This window comes from Hemiscyllium ocellatum, chromosome 12, assembly GCF_020745735.1.
Source record: "Hemiscyllium ocellatum isolate sHemOce1 chromosome 12, sHemOce1.pat.X.cur, whole genome shotgun sequence".
NCBI classification, from domain to species: Eukaryota; Metazoa; Chordata; class Chondrichthyes; order Orectolobiformes; family Hemiscylliidae; genus Hemiscyllium; species Hemiscyllium ocellatum.
Genome location: NC_083412.1, coordinates 36,791,005 through 36,818,990, shown reverse-complemented (window position 1 = coordinate 36,818,990; position 27,986 = coordinate 36,791,005). Strand labels below are relative to the sequence as shown.

The 27,986-nt window shown below is 39.9% G+C and overlaps 1 protein-coding gene across 1 annotated transcript in view; it reads right to left on the bottom strand.

Moving 5' to 3' along the window:
* The window catches only part of tmem47 (transmembrane protein 47), a 46,161-nt gene extending 18,753 nt beyond the window's left edge, over positions 1-27,408 (bottom strand). Inside the window, exons 1-2 of the mRNA XM_060832997.1 lie at positions 26,941-27,408; positions 11,893-12,033 (exon numbers count right to left, since the gene is read on the bottom strand). Coding sequence (XP_060688980.1) covers positions 11,893-12,033; positions 26,941-27,163 — 364 coding nt within the window. The 5' untranslated portion in view covers positions 27,164-27,408. The remainder of the gene's footprint in view (positions 1-11,892; positions 12,034-26,940) is intronic.
* Between the last annotated feature and the right edge of the window lie 578 nt (positions 27,409-27,986).

Here is a 27,986-nt window from a genome sequence, read left to right as displayed (position 1 = left end):
CCACGTCATAACAGGACTAGGTGTGGGCGGAATAAAAACATGGAAGGATGGAATCAGGTTCTAAAGTTATACGTAGAGTCCCAAACGCTGCAGCACCCCAAATGGAAAATGAAATGTTCTTCAAGCTTGCACTGAGACTCACTGGAACACTGCTACACGCCAGTGACATAAATGTTGGTGTTGGAACACACCACTGTGTTGAAGTGGTAGGTGACTGGAAGCTTGAAGTGATTTCTTTTTTTACAGACAGAATGTAGGCGTTTTGTTTTGTCTCCCCAATGCAGAGAAAACCATACTATAAACAACAAATAAAGTAGACTAGATTGAACGAAATACAAGTAAATGCTGTTTCACCTGGAAGGTATTCTTGGGCCTTGGATAGTGAGGAAGGAGGTGGTGAATGGGCAGGTATCACACATTATCCAATGCACGGGAAGATGCCGTGGGAACGAGTGATGTTGGGAATGGGAGGAGGAGGATTTGCAGTTCTTTGTTTTATAACAGTGTAATTCCTTTTTGATTGCCTAGATTAAACTTGTCTTCATCACACTAAAGCACTGTATTCCAGATCTCAAACACTCACTGCACAAAAGGTTTTTCCTCATAGAATTTTTAACTTCTTGTTCAATTACTTTAATTCTGTGTCCTCTAGTTCTCAATCTTTTCATGATTGGAACAGTTTCTCCCTGTCTACTCTGCTCAGACCTCTCACAATTTTAGTATTTTCAATAAATCTCCCCTCAATCCTCTTTACCAGAGAAAAACACAGTCTTAGCTTCCCCAATCCATCAGTGTCACTAAAGTTCCTCCTCCCAGAAGAACTTCCTGTACCTTTTCCACATTCTCTCTAATAACTTCACATCCTTCTTAAATTGAGGTTCTCTTAACTAAAAAAAAATTCTAACTGAGGCTGAATTAGTGTTTTGTACAAGCTAAATAAAACCTCCTTTCTCTAGTACTCTCAGTCCCATTAATCAAGTGTAGGATACTGTTTGCTTTATTAACTACCCTCAATCACTCTACTCACTTTCAATGACTCATGTATATATACACATCAGAATACCCCTGCTCCTGCATCCCTTTCATAATTGTACCTTTGTCCAATTTGAGAAACATTTATGAGCCATTATTCTGTTTCCTGTCATTCAGCCAATTTCATTTCTACGTAGCTACTTTCCCTTTTATTCTATAAGCGTTAACTTTGCCCACAGGTCTGGTGTGTGGCACAGGGTTAAATGCCTTCTGGAGGTCTATATTACCAGCAGCAACATCCAGCTTAACCCTTCAACCCTCGTCTATTACCTTTTCAAAAAAAATGACAGAAAGCTTGTTAAACATTATTTTACCTGAAAAAAAAATAACCTGCATTTGTTTTGTCCAAATTATTCATCCATGCAGTAATCATTTTGACCAAATTACTGCTTCTAGAAGTTTTGCCATCACTGACGTTAAGCTGACTGGCCTGTAGTTATTGGTTTATCTTGTCACCTGTTTTTTGTTTAAACAAACATGTACAGTTTGCAATTGTCCAATCCTCTGGCACTAGTCCTGACCCAAAGGAAGACAGAATTCTGTGACCAATGTCACTTCACACTCACAAAGTGAAAACACTTGCTCCACCTCCACTCTATCCAGGTCTCCCAGCATTCTGTAAGTTTCAGTAAGATTCTCTCCTCATCCTTCTAAACGTTATCAAGTGCAGACACAGAGGTCTCAACACTTTCTCATATGACAAGCCTTTCATCCCTAGGATCATTCTTATAAACCTCTCTGAATCCCCTCCAAAGCCAGCCTATCCTTCCTCAGATACGGAACCCAAAACTGTTCACCATAAATGGTCTGATCAGACCCTTGTACAGACTCAGCAATACACTCCTGCTCTCATATTCTAGTCCTCAAACTTAATGCTAACATTGCATTTGCCTTCCCAACTGAACATGAAGAGAATCCTAAACTAGGACTGCTTTCTGCTTCAGATCTCAGAAGCCTTTCCCCATTTAGAAAATACTCTATGCCTCTATTCTTCCTACCAAATGCATTGCCATGTTATATTCCACTTCTTTTCCCACTGGCCTAGCCTTCTACAGCCTCCCTTCCTCCTCAACGCTACCTGCCCTTCTGCCTATTTTCATGCTGTCTGTAAACCTGGCAACAATACTCTCAGTTCCTTTGTCCAGATCATGAATGTACAATGTGAATATTTGTGTTTCCAAGATTGATCCATGCAGAACTCCACTAGTGACCAGCTGCCATCCTGAAAAACACCCCTTTATCCCTACTTTAGCCTTCATTCAGTTGGCCGATCCTTTATCCATGCCAGTACTTCACACCTAACACATGGGCTTTTATCTTATTTAGCAATTCTCCTGTGCAGCACCTTGTGAAAGGCCTTCTAGAAGTCCAAATAGATCACAATCATTGGCTCACCTTTGTCTAAATTGCTCATTACTTCCTCAAAAGAATTCTAACAGACGTGTCAGGCATGACTTCCCCTTGACAAAACCATGCTGACACAGCTCAATATTGCCATGCACTTGTACTCTGTAATCTCATTTTTAATAACAGGCTCTAAAATCTTACCATCAACTGAGGTCAGGCTGGCTGGCTAATCATTTCCAGTTTTCTGTCTTCCTCCTTTCTTAGATTAGCCAATTTCTAGTCCCCTGGGACCCTCCCTAACTCCATTGTTCACTGAAAGGTCACCACTAATGCCTTCACAATCTCCTCAGCTATCTCCTTCAGAACCTCGAATGCAGTCTATCTGGTTCAGATTTATCCACCTTTGGATCTTTTACACTCTCAGCACGGTTTCCTTAGTGAAGGCCACTAGACTCACCTCTGCCCCTGAATCTCCTGACTCCTTTTGTTTCTTTTTCATCTATTTTCTGAGCTTTGTATATTCAGCATGGTTCTCAAATGGATTTTCTACTTGACACGTCATAAGTACACGTTCTCTTCTTCATCCTAATTTCTATCGCTTTCAAAATCCATGATGCTCTGGATTTGTTTGCTCTGCATTTCACTTTCAAAGGAACATGCCTTGACTGTCCCTAAACTCTCTATTTTTCTATGTTTTCTCATGCCAATCTTTGACTTCAATTTATTGGGCCCCGATCCATACTTATTCCATCAAAGTTGGCTTTCATCTCGTTGATTACTTACTGTGAATTCTTCAATGTCCTTTTCCCCAGTCAGCCTAAATCTTTGATAAAATGACCAATGTCTCTTAAAATATTCTTCTACTGACATTGGATCTAATTGGCTCAACTCAATCCCAAGAACCAAGTCTTGCTTTTTCTTTTTAGAATGTAAACATTATGCTGTAGAAAACCTTGCTAAAACAAAAACCTAGAAAATCTTCTCTGGTCTTTATGTTACTATCGTGACTCTACTCAGATAATTTAAGCCCCTTATTATAACTACCTTATAATTTTGGCAACTCTCTTGCAAAATTGTTCTCTAACATTCTTCTTTCTAGTTGGTATAGACTACACTGAAAAGTCTAATTGCTTCTATTGTAGCAATATCATATTTCCAGATGGCTATGGACTTCTGTAACTCATTTTTATTTAGCACACTCTATCATTCACATGTACAGTAATCCTGATTTAAACTTTGTTACTCTCTCTCCTTTACTCTGACCCCACTTGTTAACTTACTGTTCTTTAGTCTAGTGCTATCTATTGCTCCCAATATCCTCTCAACCTTGGTATACCTCTCTGATATGATGTTAGAGTTCCCACATCCCTGTCAACTTCGTTAAAATCTTCCCCAATAGCAATAACAACATGTTCCAAAGCCAACTCAGTTCTGGCTCTGTGACGGTGAAACCCACTTGGTTTGTAAAGATTTAATCTTTGAGGACCTAAAGCCCTGCCTCCCCCATCATCTTACTGGTCAAGAATTCAACTGTTTTTTCCTCTTATTTCTATACTCATACATGGAGTTGGGAGGAATATGGAGCTTACGATTCGAGGTCCAGCTTGCTAAACTTCTCCCTAGCTTCTTAAGTTCTGACAACAGGACCAGATGGCCTTTTCTACATGTGTCATGGGTACTGGTATGGATTATGAATGCTGGCTCTTTATCTTCCACTCTCTGGGTGCTCCGTGGCCACTCAGTAATATTCTTGACACACATGGTCGTGGTAATGGGATGATTCTTTTAGCATTGATGAAATACTGACCTTTTTAAACCTCAAATCATTTTGCTTTGGTAACTTTGCCATTTTAAAGCAATAAATGAACCAGTGCCATACTCAGACAATGATGGATCTGTTGCAACCATCAGTAACTATATTCCAAGCCTATGAGGAATGCCAAGGGAAATTAATTTCAAATCAGGAGAAGTGCAAACTGGGCTACTATTGTAGATAAACATTCAAAGTCAAATTACTTAACTGCTGAAACAAAACTCTTTTGCTCACTGATGCTTCTGTATAGTCTTAGTTAGCTTACATACTATTTTTAAGAGGTGAACTCAAAATGTCTCCAAGAGCTGGGCAGCACTTGACAGAATATTCCGTCTGCACAAAAAATGGATTTGAAAATCATTTCACTTGAAAATATGATTTGCCAGAACATGTAATTGCAAATTAAAATGATTCTTTAGTTAAATCTTACATTACAGAAAAACTTAACTTGCAGGACTAAAGACTTCTTTCATTCCCACCGACAAGCAATTTTTCACTGTACACGGTTAAATTCTGTACTTTTCTCTACTCTTTTCCACACTAACACATGATTAACTTGAAAGGTTAAGTGAATATTTTAAAAAGCATATTATTTCAAACATAATGAACACCAGCACTTAAACAAAGCTGATTAAATTATTCTGGCAGACATGAAATGAAATAGTCTAGGCCTAAACTAATAAAATATTAAACAGATAATTATCGGCTTGTGCATCCATTTAAAACAGACAGTCCACACTAGTAATACCTGGAAAGAGAAGGAGGGATAAATTGAAAGATTAAAGTTACAGAAAGGTTTAAACCTGTAGCCTTTAAACCTGTGTTGTATATGTACATCACAGATGTTGTCACTGTTAATTTCACAGCTGCATGAGGAGAAAGTGATCTGCAGTGATTACATCAATTTTCAGTCATTATTTTAAGCTTGAGAATTTTCAGAATAGTTTTATTCATCCCATATCTCAAATGTTTCTTTCCTGCAAATTAGTAATTTGAGAAACATTATCATCTGTATGATTAAAGTCTAGAGATAAATTATCCGTTTTTCTTTGAATAATTAAAAAAGCTTGAAATTTCCAATCAAGATCAAAGTCTAAATCATAACTGATAATGACTACAATCATAAATTGATCATCATATCCTTCAGAATTGTGCCATCGCTTTAAATTTGTATTGAAATGTAAACAACATTGTGATCCAAAATATCCACCTCAAGGAACAATGGTTGAATGAAAGAAATTAATATCTATTTCCCTTATTTGGAACTTCACTGATAGCGAATTTGAATATGCATTGGCAGCAGATGATGATCTGTCATCCAGAAACAAAAATGGTCATTAAACAACTGAGTAATGAGCTATCCACCACCCAGCACATCTTGTCCACTGATTCAAAGTCGAGCCCTTAAAACAGCTACTTGTTCAAGTGCTCCTGCAGTACAGCAGAATTGTCAATGCAAAACACAGCAAAGGGACAAGGGGCAGTCTTGTTAAAGTTTATAACTAACAAGGTACAAGTTCCTGTGAAAAGTAAAATGCTGCCTAATTTGAGATGGAAGAAAACATAAATAGACACATTCTGGAATTAAAAGGAATTGCAAAGAAACTATAACATTTCTAATATGCTATTCACTATTATTATTCTAATGCTCATTCATTCATATTTAGTCATATCTTCCTTATCACTATTCAAACATATTTTTAATAATTACTAATATTGGCTGAATCAAAAAATAGAAATGACAATTGAAAATAAAATTAACAGTTAACAAGGTGACAATGTAAATGAAAGAATAAAAGTGCAAACAGCCACCTGCAAAACACCTTTCATAAATGATTCAATAATTAAAGAAAGAATATATCAGATTAAATACAATGGAAAAAGAAATAAACAATTAAAAACAGAAATGGAAACATGATAGAAAAGCCTCATAAATAATGCAAAGCTGGTATTGAGTAGAAGGCCAGACACTATAGAAGAGACTGGACAAGGCAGGAATAGAAACATATTTACAACCAGGATTCAAAAAATTATGGGGAAAGAAAGCAAGAGGAAAAGGTACGTGCAGAAAGCGCCACATTAAAACGAGGAGAAAGCAAGGAGATTGTTTCTATTTCCTCTTCCCATTGGAATGGGACAGGAGTTTAGAAATATATAAAAAAAAACACAACCCTCCCACTTCTAGTTGAAACCAAGTGGGCTGGGTGATGGGTAACCAATCCGCTTTGCAGAGGTTAACCATACATTTCAAAATTTTAACAAAGCCAAGCACTTGCGTTTTGGTTGAACTCTTATTGTCAACACCCACTGACTAGATTCTTAGAAAACCTGGAACATGAAAGGATACTAGGTGGGCCATAAGTGTTCAACGCACTTCCTATGGGCCAGTGGGAGACATGTTCTTCCCCAGATCATCAAGGGAACCTGTTTTACCCCACCCTCACACTATATAACACACTGCATTGGAATTCTTGGTGCCATACTCTGGCATCGATCCCAACAGGTTTCACTCCCATTGACTTTGCAGTGACTCTTTAAAAGGGTTGTTTTCTTCCTGTCCATCTACTAGATCTCCAAAACTGCATATGAAAAGTCTGGAGCAGGTTCTCAATCCTGTTGTGGTATTATTCAATGTCCTTCCTGCCTGGATACTCTTTCCCATACATTTGAAGCATCAGCTGCAGGCAGAATGTTTCTCCCAGTTAACAGGTACAAACTGACTAAATAGTGTAGGGCTAGCTAAAGTGGTGCTAGTCTTTCATGAACATGGACACCTGTAAGATATGCAGCCACTCTGAAGCAGACTTAGAGCCAGCTGCACATTTCAATCGTGGATTGCATTTGCCACAAAAAAACTTGTATTCTGTCCACAGTGGAAGGAATGGCTACAGGTTTGGAGGATAATGAGCCTTGGGCCTGTTTTCAGACTATATCCAGTATTTCCTGACTGGTGTGGGAAATGGAAAAGACTGGGCATCTAAGTGAATGGGAATGTAAATTAGGTCAGATTTCTAAAGTATAGATGAATCAAAATTACATATTTATATTAGTTCCAAAAGTTAAAATTGCTCCCATTATCTCTTGCTATGTAACTTTTGCTTTGCTCTACCTTCACTCTCACTTTGACTTTTTCAGTTTTGCTTTCTCTAAGTCTGTCCGTTACTGTGTTTTCCTTATTTTTTATTGCCCTTTATTCTTTAGTTTGTGTCTCTGGTCAATGCTTCCATTTGTCTTTGCTTCCACAGTTCCCCAGGCAGTGTGCTGGGGGCGGGGGCATTATCATGCTTCTTCTTTGCTGATTGTTGCTAAAAAGCAAGGCTAAAAGGACCAGAATCCATAATGGTAATGGAAACTCTCTATTTTGTCAATGGGTGTCATACAGGACTTTCACTGGGGCTGATAATGCAGAGGCACGATGGCTCAGTATATTGGAAAGAAAATATTGGTAGGCTTTTAGGTGAAGCAAAATGCAATTGAAAAATCAGCAACAGAAACCAATGGGGCTACTTTTGACCTGCAGACTGTTTAACGAGTCCTTCTGACATCTTCCAGACTATTTCAGACACAGAAAGTACATTGCAGGTACATAATAAATTTCACACAAGTAACAGTTCAACACTTATCCTACCATAAGCCTGTGCAATACAGGACTTGTGCAACAATTTTGCCACAAGTGTGAAATGAAAAGTAGCAGTTTTTCTACAAACAATATGGCACCTATTTAAATAAATACCATGTATACTCCTGTAAAAGTCAATTTTTTTTAAAAACTAGTTTTAAAGGTTCAATTTATAGGATCAAATAATACATGGGCACTAGTTTTGAGGGGCTGAAATTCTTGCTGCAGTTCAAAATACAGTTTTATGAGCAAAACTCGATTTGATTGCACAATAAATCCCAGGTAAAGAATGAAAACACAATTAATTACGGTAAAAGGTAATTACCGGATAAAAGAGAACCAAGAATGAATTCCTGGTAGGAAGTTTTATTTATGCATACCGGAACAAAAATTTGGCATGTCAAAGATTCATTAAAATCCTGCAAAAATCACACTGTTCAACATCATCACCGCCTGGTATAATGGCACACTTAAAATGAAACATTTATTAAATTCTGAATGTGTAAGTGTCTTGAAGTTATTTCATTTCCCTCCCATTTACTCTCATATGTTATGAACCTGAGCAACGTTAACACATTTGTTAAGGAATTAAAGATGTATGTAGCTAATTTTTGTCACTTTTATTCAGATATGTGATGGGAGACAAGGAAATAGCTGAAGAACTTAATAAATACTTTGTGTCAGTCTTCACAGTGGAAGACATGAATAATATCCCAACAATTAAGGAGAGTCAAGGGGCAGAGTTGAGTATGGTATCCATTACAAAAAAGAAATGCTAGAAAAGCTGAAAGGTCTCAAAAATTGATAAATCTCCTGGCCCTGATGAGCTACATCCTAGAGTTCTGAGGGAAGTGGCTGAAGAAATAGCAGAGGCATTGGTTGTAATCTTTCAAAAAATCACTGAAGTCAGGGAAAGTCCCAGATGATTGGAAAATTGCTATTTTAACCCTCTTGCTCAAGAAAGGATCAAGACAATAGATGGAAATTTATAGGCCAATTAGCCTAACCTCAGTTGGAAGTAAAATTATGGAATCCATTGTTAAGGATGCGATTTCTAAGTTCTTGGAAGTGCAGGGTCGGATTAGAACAAGTCAGCATGGATTTAGCAAGGGGAGGTTGTGCCTGACATCCCTGTTAGAATTCTTTGAAGAGGTAACAAGTAGATTAGACTAGGGAAACCCAGTGGATGTTATCTACCTAGACTTCCAAAAGGTCTTTGATAAGGTGTCTCACAGGAGGCTGCTGAGTAACGGGAGGGCCCGTGGTGTTTGAAGTGAGCTACTGGCATGGATTGAGGATTGGCTGTCCGACAGAAGGCAGAGAGTTGGGATAAAGGTTCTTTTACGGAATGGCAGCCGGTGACAAGCGGTGTCCCGCAGGGTTCAGTGTTGGGGCTGCAGCTGTTCACGTTATATATTAATGATCTGGATGAAGGAATGGGGACATTCTGGTGAAGTTTCCGATGATATGAAGTTAGGTGGACAGGCAGGTAGTACTGAGGAAGTGGGGAGGCTGCAGAAAGATTTAGACAGTTTAGGAGAGTAGTCCAAGAAATGGCTGGTGAAATTCAATGTGAGCAAATGCAAGGTCTTGCACTTTTTAAAAAAAAAGGCATGGATTATTTTCTAAACGGTGAGAAAATTCATAAAGCCAAAGTATAAAGGAAGCTGGGAGTGCTCGTCCAGGATTCTCTAAAGGTTGACTTGTAGGTTGAGTCCAGGTTAAGAAAGCAAATGGAATGCTGTCATTTATCTCAAGAGGGTTGGAATGTGAAAGCAGCAATGTGCTACTGAGACTTTATAAAGATCTGGTTAGGTCCCATTTAGAATACTGTGACAAGTTTTAGGCCCCTCACCTCAGGAAGGACATACTGGGACTGGAGCGGGTCTAGTGGAGATTCACATTGTATGTCAGGCCTACCATTCCAGAGACCATCAAAGAAGAACTAAGAAAATTTACAACCCAGGAACAGGCCCATCGGCTCCCCCCCCAAGCCTGAACCGATCCAAATCTCCTGTCGAAGCCTGTCGGTCAATTCCTAAGCATCTGTCCAGAAGCATCTTAAATGAATCTACCATGCCCTCCTCTACTATCTCTGCTGGCAACATGTTCCAGGCACCTACCACCCTTCTGTGTAAAGTACTTGCCACATGTATCCCCCTTAAACTTTTCACCTCTCACCTTGAAAGCGTGACTTCTTGTTATTGAATCCTTCACCCTGGGCAAAAGCTTATCTCTATCTCCCTTGTCTATACGCTTCATGATTTTATAGACCTCAATCAGGCCCACCCCCCATTACCTTTTTTCTAATGATAACAATCCTAATCTACTCAACCTCTTTTCATAGCTAGCACCTTCCGTACCAGGTAACATCCTCGTAAACCTTCTCGGCACCCTCTCCAAAGCATCCACATCGTTTTGGTAATGTGGTGACCAGAACCAAATATGATTAATGACTGAGGATCCTGGGATTGTATTCATTCGAGTTTAGAAGGTTGAGGGGAGATCAGATAGAAACTTACAAGATAGTGCATGGCTTAGAAAGGATGGACACTGGGAATTTGTTTCCATCAGGTAGGGATACTAGGATGTGTGGGCACAGCCTTAGAATTAGATTTAAAACAGAAATGAGGAGACATTTCTTCAGTCAGAGAGGTGGGCCTGTGGAATTAATTGCCACAGAGCACAGTAGAACTGCGACGTTAAATGTCTTCAAGGCAGAGATTAATAAATTCTTTATCTGGTAAGGAATTAAGGGAGATGGGGAGAGTGCAGGTAAGTGGCATTGAAATGCCCATCAGTCACAATTGAATGACGGAGTGGAGTCAATGGGCTGCATGACCTTACTTCCGCCCCTATGTCTTATGGTCTTATATAATGGCACAATTAAAATGATTAACTTTTGAATGATATTAATTTGTGGATGAATAGTGAACAAAGAGTGATAAGTACCGATAGACTTAGCACCAGTCTGAATGAATGAATGAATGAATGAATCAAAATGTGCTGTAGTACACCATGTGGGCTAAGTAGAGTTATGATGAATGAATAGTGATACAATATAGTAAACAAACAGCGATGAGTAGATTTACCGGTATGAATGAATGAATGCGATTTCTTTTAGTGGGTTAATGGGAACATGCAATTTCCTTTGTAAGGGTCAACTTTTACATGAGATATATAGAAAATAAAAGAGGTTTTGGCCAAATATAAGGGGTCAACGTTTACATGAATACAGACGGTATATTAGCTCAGACAGTATGGTGTTTCACAAGGTGAAGAGGAATCCCCTCTATAATTTTCATAATAAATTAGCTTTTTCATTCATTTTTGTGGAACGTGGGCATCACTGGGTTGGCCAGCATTTATTGTCCATCCCTAGTTGCCCTTGAGAAGGTGGTGGTGAGCTGCCTTCTGGAACCACTGCAGTCCACCTGCTGTGGGTTGAACCACAAGGCCATTAGGGAAGAAATTCCAGGATTTTGACCCAGCCACAGTGAAGAAACAGCCAAGTTTTCCAAGTCAGGATGATGAGGGGCTTGGAGGGGATCTTGAAGGTGGTAGTGTTTACAGACATAACATTGTATACCTCAATTATTGACCTAGAAAGGGACAGTGCAGCATAACAGGCCTTAGCTCTGAAAGGTGACAATGGCTCCCAATTACTATCCAGTGGCTGCCATTGCATAAGGTTTATGTTGAGAGGGGATAGGATTGGTGTTAGCTGTTATTCTTTAACAGTTGATCATCCTCCTGTGATCACTGTCTTATTTGATACTTTATGAATGGCTCCTTAGCAAAGGATGTCATCAGCACCTATAAACCCATAACCCATGAAGAGAACTGGAAAACAAACTGACTTTATCTATGACCAAATTTGTTTCCACGTATTTTCAATTTCACATTTCTGAAAATCAATCAAAACATGTTTTTAAAAAGCAAATGCGACTGTAATTTGATAATGCAATAAAGAACTAAAAGACTGCATGCAGCAGATAATCATTTCCACAACTTACAACCTCTCTTCACATTTAATATGAGCATGCAAGTTGGATAGCATTCAGACGGATTCATAAATTACCTGCAGCAAACAACAGGACAGCCACAGGTCTGTAGAATCTCCGACGGGTTCCCTGGCAGACTGAGATCAGAGCCACCAGAAAGGCAATGAGAATAATGGCTGCTCCAGCCAGAAGCAAAGCAACTGTTGCAATCTCCCAATCTACAACACAGAATATAAAAGATGAACAACCTGATAATTCTGCTTATACATAAAATCACATAACATAAAACTGCCATGTTCCAATATTCACAAAGTAACAGTGTACAAATGAGCTTGTGTGTGAAAAAGTAATGCATCTGCAAATTTGTAACATTTGAACAGCAGGTTCATATCTTTAAATTGCAAAAAGAAAACAACAGCACTTGCCAAAATGTTACAAGAAAAGACAGCAGACACCAATCTGCTAAGAATTATTTCCTGCAGTTCTCAGAGGTCAACAATTCCTTCTCAGCTAACATCAGAAGCAGAGCAGCAGTTTAAAAATATACACATCTGTTATCTAATTTCAAAATCTGCCTTTCGGGATCTTGTCCAACATGGCCGAATCTTGTACTCAATTAATTTGAATTTCCACAGCATGCAAACTATCAAAATTTGATTGATTTTATTCCAGACCAGGTGGAAAGCTATGATATTATGAGTTTGCACACGAATATTTTAGTGATAGAGTATAAATTAACCTTTGATTTGAAAAAGCACAGAATCCACAAGTGATAAAATCAAAAATTAGTTGCAAGGTACTTTTCCATGAGTAAACTGAAATAGGTATGATCCACCGACTCATCAATTAAATTAAATTTTGAAAATGTGTTGTTGTTCTTTCGATTATTGTGTGAACAGTGTGGTAAAAGGATTTTGTTTTTCATGGTGTACATTTACTTAAGATGACTTTTGGCCTTTCTCAGACTTGCTCGTTAACTAGGACCAGAGATTCCTCCTTTATCGAAAACGTAGAAAATATCTTAAAACCAATCATGGAACTGAAAATGTCCCATTTCTGAGAACTTTTTTTGTCTTCTAAGTTAATAGGCAAAGAAAACCAAGCATTTCTGATGACTTTGGGAATAGTGAGGCTTGCTTTACAATGCACCCCATTGAGTCATGACACTGCAACCTTTACAATGAAAATCTATAATGCTCTCAAGTAGAGAATTCCAAAGATTCATATCTTGAAACAAAGTTCCTGCACATCACTGTTGTAAGTGATTGTCTCTTATCCTGAGACTGTGCACTCACATTCTGGACACCATAGTCAAGGGAAATAATTTGCCAGCACTTAACTGTCAAACCCAATGTGTTTCAATGAGACAATCTCTCATTCTTATAAACTCCAGAGAACATAGATACGATTTAGTCAGCCACTCCTGTCCCAGGAGTTATTCTTGTGAACTTTTGCTATCTTGCCCCCAGTGTAAGTATAACCTTGCCTAAATATGGAAAGTAAAACTACAAATGGAATTCTAGGTATGGTCTCACCAAGGCTCTGTGCAGTTCTGGCAAAACATTTTAAAACTTGATTATTTTAATCTAATCCCATCGCAATAAATATCAACAAGCCATTTGCTTTATTTATTTCTTACTGAAACTACCCAATAACTTTATATGTACCTTGCACAATTATTCAAAAGTCGACAATTATAAATTTCATGACTTCTTTTAAAATTCTGTTTTTCTAGTCTTACAAGTAAATTGAATAATCTCACACCTTTCCACATTATACTCCATCTGTCACCTTGGTGTTGATTTTAACTGTCCACATGTACTTTGTCATAGTCCATGGAGAGACTGATATCATTCATATCTCATTTAAACTTAAAAGGTTTCAAGATTTAACACTTGTACAGTTAGAACCCAACTAAAACTAAGCAACACTTTGTAGGCAACAAATATACAAAACCACCAGGAAAGAGATTACTTTTTAATACAACCAAAAATCCAACACCACTGTTATGCTTTACATCCCAATTGTCACAGATTGGCTATCCTATATTGCCAGTCCAATAGGCAACAAATATTCTGCAGGAAAAATATCTTCACTCTACTTTTTAAGACATCTGAAAACTCCACACTATCTCACTTGCCACAGAATGAGAGTTTTCACAAGATCCTCCTTGCGACCAATGGGTTGTTTTCTCAGTTTTATTGAACTGTAACATTGAGGCACCAGTTTTGGGAGATAAAATTGATAACTGCTTTAAAGCCTGTACTGGTGATCTTCCACTATAATCCCAGAAAAGCAGAATCAATTTGTGTGATTCCTTAGACCATGCTCACTTCCACATTCTGTCTGGTAGCCTAACAAAATAATACGGCTTATCTCTTTGCTGACCGCATTGTCTGCAGTGTTTGGTCTTACCACAAGACTCCTTTCTTCCACTTGCACACACACACTTGGTATCTTAAAATTTTGAGTTACTTGCACCTTTGTTTCAGGTGCGAGAAGCTTGAACATTGCTGAGCAAGTCCTAACTTGTCTCTATGGTAACCAAACAACCTGGACTACTGTCGGACAGAATTATACATAACCTCTGAGCAACCTCTCCTTTCAAATTGTTCAGTTTTATTTCAAATTACAATGATGGTTTAAACCTACCATGTTACAAAATTCTTATTTATAGCACTTTGCAGCACTATTGTGTCCTTCTCACAATCTGCATTCTCTCCTGAACAAAAACAAGATACTCTGAATGCCAAAGATCTGAAATAAAACAGTGTGCAGGTCTGGCAGCATCTGTTAGAAGAGTTAACAGAGATTCCAACATGACACTTCTTTGAAAGATTCCACAGATACTGCTAGACCCGAGTTGCTCCAGCACATTGCACTTTTTATTGCATTCTCGCCTAGTTTTATATCACCAGTGACCTATTTCTTTTTTTAATTCATTTATATAAATTGTAAATGGTTGAAACCCTAGCACTGGTCTCCATAGCATTCAACTAGTTATAGGTTGCCAATCTTAAAAGGCCCTGCTTACTCCCATTTTGCTTCCTATGAATTAACTAATCCTTGATCCATAATATACTGCCATCAAATCTATGAGCCCTTTTCTTTTACATTAACTTTTTTGTGTTGCACCTCATTGCTATTATTTTCAGAAATCCAAGTAAACTACATCAGTCGTTCTCCTTTATTTACCATACCAATTATAATCAAAGAAAAACCTCTCAAATGATTCAAATGGCATTCAAATAGCCCAGACAGAAAGTCTAATATCTATGGGAAGAATCATAAAAGAACACTCAGTCTTTCAAAGAATCATATTTTCCAATTATAATGCTACTTTGACTGCAACATATTGATTTTGGCTACATACAGAGGGTCTACATTTTGTCAATGTGACAGTAAATGGAGATTGGCCAGGAAGCTGGGAAAAAAAACATCTTTGTTTGCATGGGGGTGCCCAAGTCAGATTTTATAACAATTTAGCAGCTGATTTCCCAATGGGGTTCCTGGCGTTGTAAGTGCCTTCTAGTGTTTTCAGTTAATTGGAAAGCCAACAGTGCTATTGGGAGAAATTGACACTGCTGGGTCTGTAGTGAAAGACTGATTGACGGATTCCAGCTCTCCCTCGACAAGTTGGGCTGGAGATTGCCAGTACCGGTGAGGCACGTCTTAGCAGGGTGTGGAGTTATTGGTTTTGGAAGCAAAGGAGATTGCTGCTGCGTGGATGCTGTCATTGACACCAGCGGGCTCTTCCACACAGAGCACTATCAGGACGTCCCTCCTGTCTACCTTCCAGATAATCTGCCTAGCTTCACAACTTAGGTTGTCTGCCCATGTGACAGAGGGCAGATATAACATTTTCAAAATGCCATTAGTGGTGGGAAGAGGCCCTTATTTTGTCAAATGGGCAGTTGATTTTACAGAAAAAAATTGGCAGGCTAGCCCTTCCCATTACCTAACCAAAGTCCTCCCTAACGGAAAACTACTGGGAGAGGTTGATATGCCTTAATGAAATAGCACTTGCTTAATAGAGAGTTTTTGGGAGTATAATCTGAGAAATGTTTCTGTGAAAACCTCAATGGAGTGCAGGAAAACTGGAATTTCTTTACAAGTGGAGGCGCAAGAGGCAAGAGATGCAGCAGTGATAACTGATAGTCTGGAGAACAGCACTAACCCTTCCTGAAAACAGAAATGCAAGCTGCATCTTTTTGATGGATAGAAGTTTCAAGAAAATGGCAAATGTAGGTACAGCCTAAATACTGATAAAGAAATCATTTGTTGGGAAAATGCTGAAAATACAATATACAGCTTTCTTCAATTTATTATTAAGTACTATATACATCACATGAATCAAAAATAAGATGCAGCACCCACAGCAAGGTACCAACCTAATGCACCTAAATACACATTCTAAATTTACATATATTTGCAGTAAAACCTCGCAAATAATTTTTGATTGGCATATAAATGCATTGCAGTGATACAAACACTGGGAGGGGTTTAGTGAATTTGCACTGTCCCCAGTATGTACATGTATATGGTTTCAGATTGCATTCCACAGAAGTTACATACACAAGAACTAGCAGAATGTGGGTAGTGCCAATTTATATCATCTGGATGTTTTACATTCTGTGTTAAAGGTCATCCAACATCAATGCAAGCAACATGTATAAACTCTGCACCACCACATGTAACACTAAGTGTGGTCAGCAAGACAGGATGACAAAATGCGAAACAGAAGTGGAAGCATGCTGGTGACACAGTTCAGTGACGCCACTACCAATAGATCATATCAAAGCTCTGCATCCCTATCAACCCAGTATGACCGGTGGTGGAAATGTAAAACAGATAGAGGGAGGTGGAGGTTCCTTGAAAAATCACATTCACCAAGAAACAAAGTGTAATACTCAAGGATGAATTGCTTGCAACCATCTTCAGCCCAATATCTCCTTCCGATCACCCCAGCATTACAGATGCAAATTTTTAAACAATTTAATCCACTCTACATAATATCAGAGATGTCTGTGTACACCAAATACAAAGCTGAAAATGTGTTGCTGGAAAAGCGCAGCAGGTCAGGCAACATCCAAAGAGCAGGAGAATCAATGTTTCGGCTGGCAACACATTATCAATTGTCAATTGATAAACTCCACAGACCAATGCCAAAGGCCTTCTGCATGTCAACAATGCATTTGACTCCCAGGTAGTTAAACAGCTTGGGACTGTGAAAAATCTCCATTTTATTAGATCTCCACAGGCTTAGGAGGTGTCTCTAGTCTCTGCAGTAAAAACCATTGTCCTTTCTGCAGTAACTTTTAATTAATAAGTCAGAGACCTTTATAAGTGTGAACAAGTCACCCAGTACCTCTTGCAAACAAGTGAAAGTATCTGGAGACTGAACAGAGAGAAGCAACTTTCTGATCAGCAACAAGAATCATTTCAACAAGTCCTCTGAACAGTGGCCACTGCTTTCCCAATTTTGCCCTTTTCCCATAACACCCATTTGTTGTGTGCGTGCGCATGTATGTGACTGTTTGTGTGTGTTTGTAAAGGAAACTTTATAAGTGAGTTACATCTTTAACTAGTACGATTATATGCCGATGGCTTATAATTGTTTCGCAGTTACAGTCTGTTTGCAATAAATGTTCATTCTTGTTAAGTACTGAAACCTAGCTCATGTTTCAGTTAACCTGAATCTAAAGGACAGGCAAATGGGAGGATTCTATGTACTTTTCAAAATCTTTGACAATGCTGGGAAGTGACCAGTGGAGCTTGATGATCAGCCATCTGCCCAAGTAAGGCATAACAAGCTGCAGTGCTAAAAATGTGCACTTCAGACCAAGATATCTTATAGACATATTTTTAAATTATAGGGCAATCAAGGGTGACAGAAAATGGAATAAGCGACTGGCATGAAGGGCAAGATCAGGCTAACATTGACTCTACTGAATGGCAAAAAAGCCTCAGTGAGTTGTATGACATGATGTTGCTCCTTTTTCTGATGTTCTTATAGCTGACATACTGATATTTACCTGATAAAGTGAAAAGATGCACTGCCACAAAAAGTAAGATGAATAAAATAGTCAATTATCTCTCTTCTATCTACTTCTTATGATGGATTTGTCATTGGTGGTGCTGTCAAGCAGTGCTTATTCAACTGCAACCCATTCATCATTGTTTAATGCGAGTTCAACCAGGACTATTCTGCTCTATACCTTATTACAGGCCTAATCTAAACATAGGGCAAAGAACATCGGAACAGAAGTAGGCCTTTCAGCCCCTCAGGTCTGTTCTGCCAGTCAATAAAGATTATGGCTGATTTGTGGCCTAATTTCATATACCAGTTGTGACCCATACTCCTTAATATTTTTGTTTAACAAACAAAATCTCAGATTTAAAGATAAAACCTGATCAATCATTCACTACCATTTATAGGAAAGCTCTAAACATCTACCAACCTTTGTGTGTAGAAGTGCTCCCTAACATCTCTCCTGAATGCTCCTTATTCAGACAATGCCCCAACAGTGGAAACAGCCAGACTACTGCGACCACTAGGACTCATAACAGCACACAAACCAACAGCCACCCTCAGACAACAACTCACCAGAATGAAGGGCCCAATACCAATGTAGTGTACAAAATCCCATGCAAGGACTGCACAAAATACTACATAGGACAAACAGGAAGACAGCTAACGATCCACATCCATGAACACCAACTAGCCACGAAACAACACGGCCAGGTATCCTTAATAGCCACACACGCAGATGACAAGCAACATGAATTCAACTGGGACAACACTACTATTATAGGACAAGCCAAACAGAGAACAGCCAGGGAATTCCTAGAGTCATAGCACTCATCCACAGATTCAATCAATAAGCACATCGACCTGGACCCAATATACCGACCACTGCAGCGGACAGCTGGAACTGACAACTGGAAGCAGCAGATTCAAACCACTACAAATGCCGGAGGAAAGATCACAGAAGCGCTTCACAGGAGGCTCCCAAGCACTGAGGATGTCACCTAGACAGGGGACGAAATGTCTGCAACACAAATTCCCAGCTCGGCGAACAGAACCACAACAACGGAAATAGTTTACCTTTATCTACCCTACCTTTTCTTCTTAATAAAGAGAATACAGGTCTACTTTGTCTAATTTCTCCTCTGACGTCCAGGTATCATTCTTGTAAACTTATGTTGTACACCCTCCAAGGCCAATATATTCTCCCTAAGGTGTGAAACCCTATTCACAGGACTCCAGTGGGATCTAAAAAAAATGTTTTGCATAACTGCAGCAATAACTTGTGCATTCCTGTACTTCTTTAGATATAAAGGCCAGCATTCCATTAGCTTTCTTGATCATTTTCTGCACTTACTTGTGACATTTCAAAGATCTATACACCCGGACCTCTGTATTTAACTTCATACAAATCTAGAAAGTACCCTTACCTATTCTTTTTCAGTCCTAAATGAATAATCTCACACTTGTTTACATTGAACTCCACCTGCCACAGTTGTTCCATTCCCTTAGTCTATCAAATCCCATTGTGTGATTTTATGTTATTATCATTATACAATGTCTATAATGTACCTAACTGTTGAATAGAATGAATTTCAAAGTGATAGCCCTTAACATCAAGCATAACAAGGTGCAGTATCAAGGAGCAAGAGTGAAATTGAAGTCAGTGGAAGTGGGGAGAAACTCTTCTCGTTTCTAGTACAAAGAAAAATAATGGCACTTCTTACAAAAGCTCTGATAATGAAGCAAGGCACACCTACATGAACCTTCACCTGGGCAATAGTCAAACTGGTCTGAGCAAGTAACAATCATCTCAAACAATAACCAGGCAGTGACCAACCAAACATAATCTGATCACTCGCTTTAACATTCAGTGACACTGGGTTACATTGACTGTCACTGAGTCTCTCACCACCAACTGTCTCAGGATTTCTGTTAACCAGATCTTAACTGCACCATCCATATAAGTACTATAGCAATACGATCAAGTCAAAGCTGGAAATTCCAAAGGTGAGTAATTCACATCCTGACTCTCAAAGCCATTTCATCATCTTCAAGGCACAAGTCAAGATTGGAAGAGAATACTTCTGACTGGATTGAATGAATGCAGTTTCATTAGTATTCAAGAAAAACTCAACATCACTCCAGGACAGCACAACCTGATTGACAAGCATCCCATTCATCTCTTTAACACACTGAAGGAACTGGCCACAATGCTTCCAAAACTGCAGCCTTTCAATCCATAACATCAAGGGCAGTAAGCACTTGGTAACACCACCTTTGCAAGTTCCCTCACAACTAACATTCCACAACAACTTGGAAAACCTATCATTGCTTGTACATTGCCATTATGTCAGAATCACGGAATCACCTACTCAACACACAATTGGTACCACTACACCACACATACCTCAGCAGTTCAAGAGGGTGGCTCACTATCTCCTCGTGTAGGGCAATATGGGATAGGATTGGGCAATAAATGTTGGCCTTGGCAAAAAAATAAACCAACCAGATACCTTGACAGGGTTTGGTGAAGCATCAACTACAGCTGCTAAGCATTGTTCTGGTTTCCTAGCAACTAGCCATCCAATATATTTAAGCTGTCAAATAGCACAGGCATCTTTGACTTCTGCATAATGGAGGCACCTTGAATAACAGATAATTATTTGCATTGATATATTAATTGAGTCATTTCCACTCATGCAAGTGGTTAGGTTGATGCACTGACCCTAATGCCCAGATGGGTGCCATATACCATACACTGCACTCTTGTAAAGCCTGTCATTTTCTCCTTTTAGTTTGTGCCAATTTCCATTGGAAAACTAATGAACATACTGCCCATTGCGCACGCACAGCATCTGTCACCTGCTTGACACATCTGTGGATGCTTAGTGCATCACACAGTGGGTGATCGGACACATTGTGACTTGGAGTAATTCAAAGGCATAAAACCTTCCTGAATTAATAACCTTTATATTTATAGAAAGAGACCTCCTTATCCTAGCAGCTATTTGCAGGTCAACCCAGAGCATATGGCACAATACAGTGATAGCCTCTTGTGCAAAGTGATGGCAGTGAAGACAGCTCTCCACTGACATGCCTGCTTAAAATTATCAGCATCTGTAAGTGAAAGTCCCATGGTGGTGATTGCTGCTGGCATAGTTCCTCACATTGCATTCTACGTGCATTCATCATCCCCTCGTGGATTCATCTTCCTCATTTAAATTATGAGTACAGGAAACCTCAAAGGAATGCCTAACGTCAGCATTCCCTGCAAGATATTTGCAGCAACAACTGGTTGGCATGAAATATGGTGAAGAAAGTTAACAAAATAGCATCATGCACAATAACAAAAAAAAACTTTGTTAACAATAACTTAGTTTTAGCAGCTGAATTGGAGCATATCAGATCAGTGGGTTAATTATGCATTTTCACTTAGGGCAGGTGAAACACTGGTTCAGTGCTCACCAAACAATGTGAATTTCAGCATGACACCTCATTAACATCATTCCTACTTCAAAAGAAAGCTGGCTTTAGCCAGCAGCACAACCTCCCTTGTCCTTTTAAATCCTGCCTCTAAGATACCTAAAATCATAATTCATGCCCACTCACAAGGAAGCTTAATGCTGCTCATAGATTCTCGCAGCTTCAGAGCTCGCAACTCCTTGAAATTATTTTTTGCTGTTTCTCTGTTAACTGCTAAATATCACCCACTGAAAACTGTGGCATAGCTGCCCTGAGCAGTGTTGTGTTTAATGCTATCATATGGTACTTCTCTTGCAGAGACATGCACCTGATAACAATAAAATGATTTAAACCTTCAAAAGTTTCATAACATTAACTAAAATGTTAATCTAGGTAAACATTATCCAATAAAACAGCCTCAAAACAACCCACTGACCACTGAATTATGGAATATTTCATTTCCTTTCCATCCTCTATTTATTCACTACATCGCCCCTTCTACATGAATGTTGCAACAAACCAATCTGTAATACATCTTATTTGATATGCAATCTCAAAAATAGGAACTAATCTAACAGTAGACAGATAAAAAGAATTGTGATCATTCTGAAAAGCATCAGTCTATACTGATATAAAACATCGGAACATTGCAGCATTCCTTATTCAAATACATTACAAAACTCATATTACAACTGAAGAATAAAATGATTATTTGAGCTGATAACATATAACTTGTTGTTCAGAATGCCACTTTCTATTTAAGCTTGCATTCTGCAGGGCAAGTTCAGGGCCAATGTCTGTAAATAGCTGACTGCAGAAGAATAACATTAATGTTTTCCTGTCTTATTGTATCACAAACATCCATGACAGTTAATTTGTATGAAAATTGGAAATGATTTAATTTACATACAGGACATGTCTTCCTTTTCATGAGTTGTAAAGGTTTCTGGTAAGATCAGCATTTGTTGTCCCATCCCTAACTGCCCTTGAACTAAAACATTTCAGGCGCTTTCAGAAGCAATTAGGGTGGGGTGGCAAATGTTGACCTGGCCAAAGACATTTACAACATTGTTGACAACACTGCTGTGGATTTGGAGTGACATGTAAGCCAGACCATGTAAAGGGTGGTAGATTTCCTTCCCTAAAGGACAAAAGAACATAAGGACTAGGAGCAGGAGTAGGCCGTCTGGCCCTTTGAGCCTGCTCTGCCATAAGACCATGGCTGATCATTTTGTGGCCTCAGGTCTACTTGCCCGCCCTCTCACTATAACCATTGATTCTTTTACTGTTCAAAAAAAATCTTAGCTTTGAAAGCATTTACTGAGGACGCCTTAACTACTTCACTGTGCAGGGAGTTCCACAGATTCACAACCCTCTGGGTGAAGAAGTTCCATCTCAATTCAGTCCTAAATCTCTTCCCATAATTCTGAGGCTATGCCCTCTTGTCCTAGTTTCACCTGCCGGTGGAAACATCCTCTCTACTTCTATCTTATCTGTTCCCGTCAATTTTCTTTCATTCTTCTAAATTCCAATGAATATAATCCCAGTCTACTCAGTCTCTCCTCATTAACCAACCCCCTCAATTCCAGAATCAACCTAGTGAACCTCCTCTGCACCCCCTCCAGTGCCAGTACATCCTTTCTCAAGTGAGGAAACCAAAACATCTCGCAGTACCCCAGATGTAGCCTCACCAGCACCTTATAAAATTGTAACATAACCTCCCTGCCTTTAACCTCAATCCCTTCAGCAATGAAGGGCAAAATTGCATTTGCCTTCTTAATTACTTGTTGCATCTATTGTACTCTATTTGCCAGTTCTTTGTCAATTCACTTAAATAATGCCCCTTTGCAAAAGTGTCACAGTCCTCTAGCACACATTTTAGAGTCATCTGCAAACTTTGACACACTACATGTGGTCCTCAACTCCAAATCATCTACTTAATTTGTGAATAATTGTTGTCCCTGATTCCTGAGGCATTGATTGTTTTTCCAGTTGGCACTCATTGCTTCCAGTTAGCCAATCCGCTAATGATGCTAATACATTGCCCGTAGCACTGCATCTTTATCTTATGCAGCAGCCTGTTGTGTTGCACCTTGTTGAACGCCTTTAAGAAATCTAGATATACATCTATTGATCCCCATTGTCCACTGTGCTCATTATGTCTTCACAGCATTCCAGTAGATTAGATTTGATTCCATAGTGTGGAAATAGGCCCTTCAGCCCAACAAGTTCACACCGACCCTCTGAAGAGTAACTCACCCAGACCCATTGGCATGTCCAATTCACCTGACTTGCACATCTTTCGACTGTGGGAGGAAACCCACGCAGACATGGGGAGAACGCGCAGTCAGTCCACACAGACAGTCACCCGAGGCTGGGATCAAACTTGGGTCCCTGGTGCTGTGAGGCGGCAGTGCTAACCACTGAGTCACGGTGCCGGTGCATGACCTGCCTTTTATGGATCCATAATACATCTGGCCAACAGGACAATTTCTATCTAGATACCTTGCTATTCCTTCCTTGATAATAGCCTTAAGCATTTTCCCCACCACAGAAGTTAAGCTAACCTGTCCACAGTTCCCCATCTTTTATCTACCTCCTTTTGTAAACAGTGGCTGGAACTGCCCCAGAGTCCAGTGAATTTTGGAAAGTTACCAGGACAGTAGTGAACCAGATTGGGTTTTTATAACAATCCACGGTAGTTTCAGGAGACTGTAGAGACCAATTTTCAATTCCAGAACCATTAATCATGTTTAAACTCTAACAGGAATCTCAACTCTAGCAGTAAACTGGGCCTCCAGATTGCTAACCCAATTTCGCTAGAAACCGAGTAAAACATCTCTCAGCTGTCAAGTAGACGTTACATCCGGTCCAAATGTTAAATCCAACACCTTTAATCTTTTATATAATTATCATGAAACACCGGGAATATTATTTTCGTTAATTAAAAAATCTTCTTGTACAAGGTAAAGTTGGTGGGTTCTTTTTTCGAATATGCTCCTGATTAAAATAAATACGAAAATATGTGATTTTTTAAAAATCTTCAAAATATCATATGAAAATCGTTAAGAATAGGCGCAGTGCCTCAAACAATTGGACGCCAGAGTTAACGCCATTTGGCTTGTCCCAGTTCCGAGACCTTCCTTCGCCATTGCAAATTTTAAAATTCATTAACAGAAACTGCCGTGCAAACAGCACTTTTAGGCCACTGCGTAATATGACTTTAAAAGGAGTTCTCAGAAGCTTGCCTGTGGCAAGTAGGCGGGAGTTATGGTTAACTGCTCCCCTGCTCATTGCAATTAGTCAATAAATTGTGAAACAATGCAGCGAACTGTTTTCTTTTCAACTCGCTTCTCCTCCCCACACATGCAGATGGAAGTTTTAATCTCGGAAGAACGCACGATACATATTTTATAAAGGCACCACAAGCTTACTAACCGCCAATGTTTGGGGGATTATTATCAAACACGAGCCTTCATGCTAAACAAAACAACCAAACTATCAGCGAGAGCAGCGCACCGCCAGAACTAAAGCCCACATTATTATGTTGATGTTTCTCGAATACCCTGGCAGCCCCAGGAAAAAAATCCAGAGAAATCGGCAACTGTTTTCCCTCGCAAACCTGAAAAGTACTAATCGCTGCTGATCGGACTCGGGCCGACCTTCACTATGAGCACGGATCAATGATTAGCAGCAAATAAATTGTTGATGAAAGCACTTTTTAACCAATGACCCCAAGACGAAATGAAAGCAAGATGAAACTGAGCCACTGAAGTTGAATAACTTCCTGTGAGTGGGATGTATTTTACAAAGACTTGTTGACAATTGACTGCAATAAATATTTTAAAATGTGGAAACAAACAAGAAATACCCGACCAAACCAGCAGCTTGTAGTGACCTATATTTTCTCATGTCATCGCCAACAATTGCTCTTTCTCTGGGTTCCTGACATCAGCCACTCTATTTTTCTCTCTCTCTGGAACAGCTTTTGTATCGCCGCCCACAAATAAAACTGCCAGAAGGAGCTCTTAAACCTATATTTACATTTTCTCTTCTGCGTTTAGTGGCAGAAAAGAACTTCGAAAAACTACTGCGTCCTGGAGCGCCTGTTCCCTCACATCAGTGCGCGCTCCTAAACCAACTCAAATCGCACTCGTCTCCTGTAACTTTCGCCGTACTGCTCCTCGGATGCTGCCTGAACTGCTGTGCTCTTCCAGCACCACTAATCCAGAATCCTGTTAGTTTCGCGTCCATCTTTTCACAGTAGCTCTCCACGCTTTTTCCCCTGTATTCTATTCTATTTCTAGTTTATTTTTATTTCAACGTTCTTCATTCTATTTTTGCTCACTGTTTTCAATGCCTGTTACTCATTTGTCTCAATCTGTTTTTACGCCATTTCTTAGTTTGTTTTTTTTTTACAGTTCTGCATATTCCCATATTATTTATTTCTTCTTCTTTTAAAGTGTTCTCACATTTATAGTTCGCTTCCATCCACCTTACTTTGTCAGTTGTTGATATTGCATTAGTACCATACCCAGAATCCATCTCCTTCTGCCTCCTTTTTTCCCAAAAAAATAAATAATTCTCTCGCGCTCTCCTCTGTTATATAGATAAGATCCACATTAGTGTTCAGATGAGAAGTTGCATAGCATTGATCTCATCATTTGTCAGTGTTTGAGTTCTATAAGCCTGGTGTGTCCAACGGTATTTAATTGTTTGTTGGTCACTTTTGCTATCTTAATTTTCATCTTTGCTCCTGTTCTCACCTAGTTGATAGCAGTTACTCCAGTTAGTCTGTTTCACTCTAATTTGTGCCCTTAAATCCCAGTGTTCATTTGCTATTCTCTGATAAACACATCTTAATCTCGAATTTCTGTCCGGATTTGGGCAATATAATTTGCTTCCGTGGTGTGTTTTGCTTTCTGTACACGTCCTAAGGCATGCCTGATACTAAAACAAAACACAGAATCATTTTCCTGCGTGTGAACTTTCAGTACAGACATCCCTGTCAATACTTCGGCCGCTGTGCACCATGTCTCATTGGAGACGGCTACGCTTCTGTCAGTGTAAAGCAGCTCATACTGTGTGCCTTATGCTTGTCAGAATGTTACATGTCCCGATACATATCTGTTTCTGCCTGAATATTTGCGTTTCGGTGATGCAAGCAGAAGTGTTATCACGTCTCCACAAATCAAACATTGCCTGTCCGTTCCCCGCATATTTCAACTCAAATGTTAGTATATCAATCCAATCGTTCTCTCCAGTTGTATTGAGATGCCTGTGCACAATTCCTTTACTTGTTTCATCATGCCCATTCAACTTAACTCCTCATCTGTTTTAGCACTTTACAACGCTGTTTATTTATGTCCATCTAAGTAACATTCTGCTGTTTAACTCCTAACAACGTTTCAGTTAATTTCTGGAATAGCTAATAAGTAGCGAGCCGCCTGTGGGTGCTGATCAAGTTGTCTCAAGGCTAGCAGGATGATATTTTTCTCCCCATTAATCGTTCTTGGGTGAGCCTCCAACCCTGCCTCGGTTCCCCTCTAACTCTCTCTTCCAGTCATCTGTGTCTGCTGCCGGATACCAGGAACGACGCACGGGCGGACCGAGTCTCGCCCCCTTTCCTTACCGCTGCCCAGTGCCCATTTGCAGTCCCACTCGGTGTCAGGGGGCGAGGCCGGTCGGAAACACCTCTGCCACAGGGAGAGGGAGAAGTGACTGTCGGCCGTGACCCAGGCTGGACTCAGTAAGGCCACCACGTCCAGGCACAGCGAGAGGACCACACACACCAGCCCGGTCAGTTTGAGTGGGGTGACAGCTGTCACTCGGCTCTCTTCGGCCGTAGACATCATCCAGCGGAGCGATGGGGGCCGAAAGACTGGCTCTGGCACCGGCCACTCCAGCAGCGAGCGACTGTGTGCACTCACTGCGCGCCGCTCTCTCTCTCTCTCTGCTCCTTTCCCTTCCCAGGTCTGTCGGACTTTCTGCCGTCAGTGTGTGTGTGTGTGTGTGAGTCAGCTCCTCCTTTCTGAGGGGTGGGAGGGAGAGCAGAGCGTCAGCGCCTCCGCCGGTCCTAACGCCGCTCCCACACTGGCCCCCTCAACTTCGCAACTTGCCGACGATGGGACAAAAACGCGGCGCCGGGGGTAATGCTGAGGAGCGCCCAGTGTGATCGAGTGGCCAGCCGGTCAGATTTCAGCGGTGTAAGCAAGGGAAGATTCGCGAGATTAAATACAATCTAGTTCGAAATGTGAGAGTTGTCAGCAACATTGTTCCTCTTGCTGCACTCACAGTTCTGGACTGTACTCTGCATTCATGCTTTTGTTCCCATTGATGCCTGGGCTGTACACTTTTTTTTTAACAGAATGATGTGAACTAAGTCATGTCACTTCCCAAACTGTTTATTATTTTACAGCAAGGGTTCGTTGTGCCGAGTTTTGTGAAATTACTGGCATTTCAGTAAAAGTGAATGCAGTTTCTTCACAAACGAATTTAGTCAAAGGATGGGAGCAGATCCACAGCGTGATGTAATCGAAACTGTAAATGGGGGAAAAAAAGCTTTTACTTTCTTCAGTGACGATGCAGACAGGAAGGTGACCGTGTGCCGTCATGGCCAATCGTGAAGCACCAAGATCACAAAGAATCAGAGAAGTTATTTCGTGCATTTTCACTCAT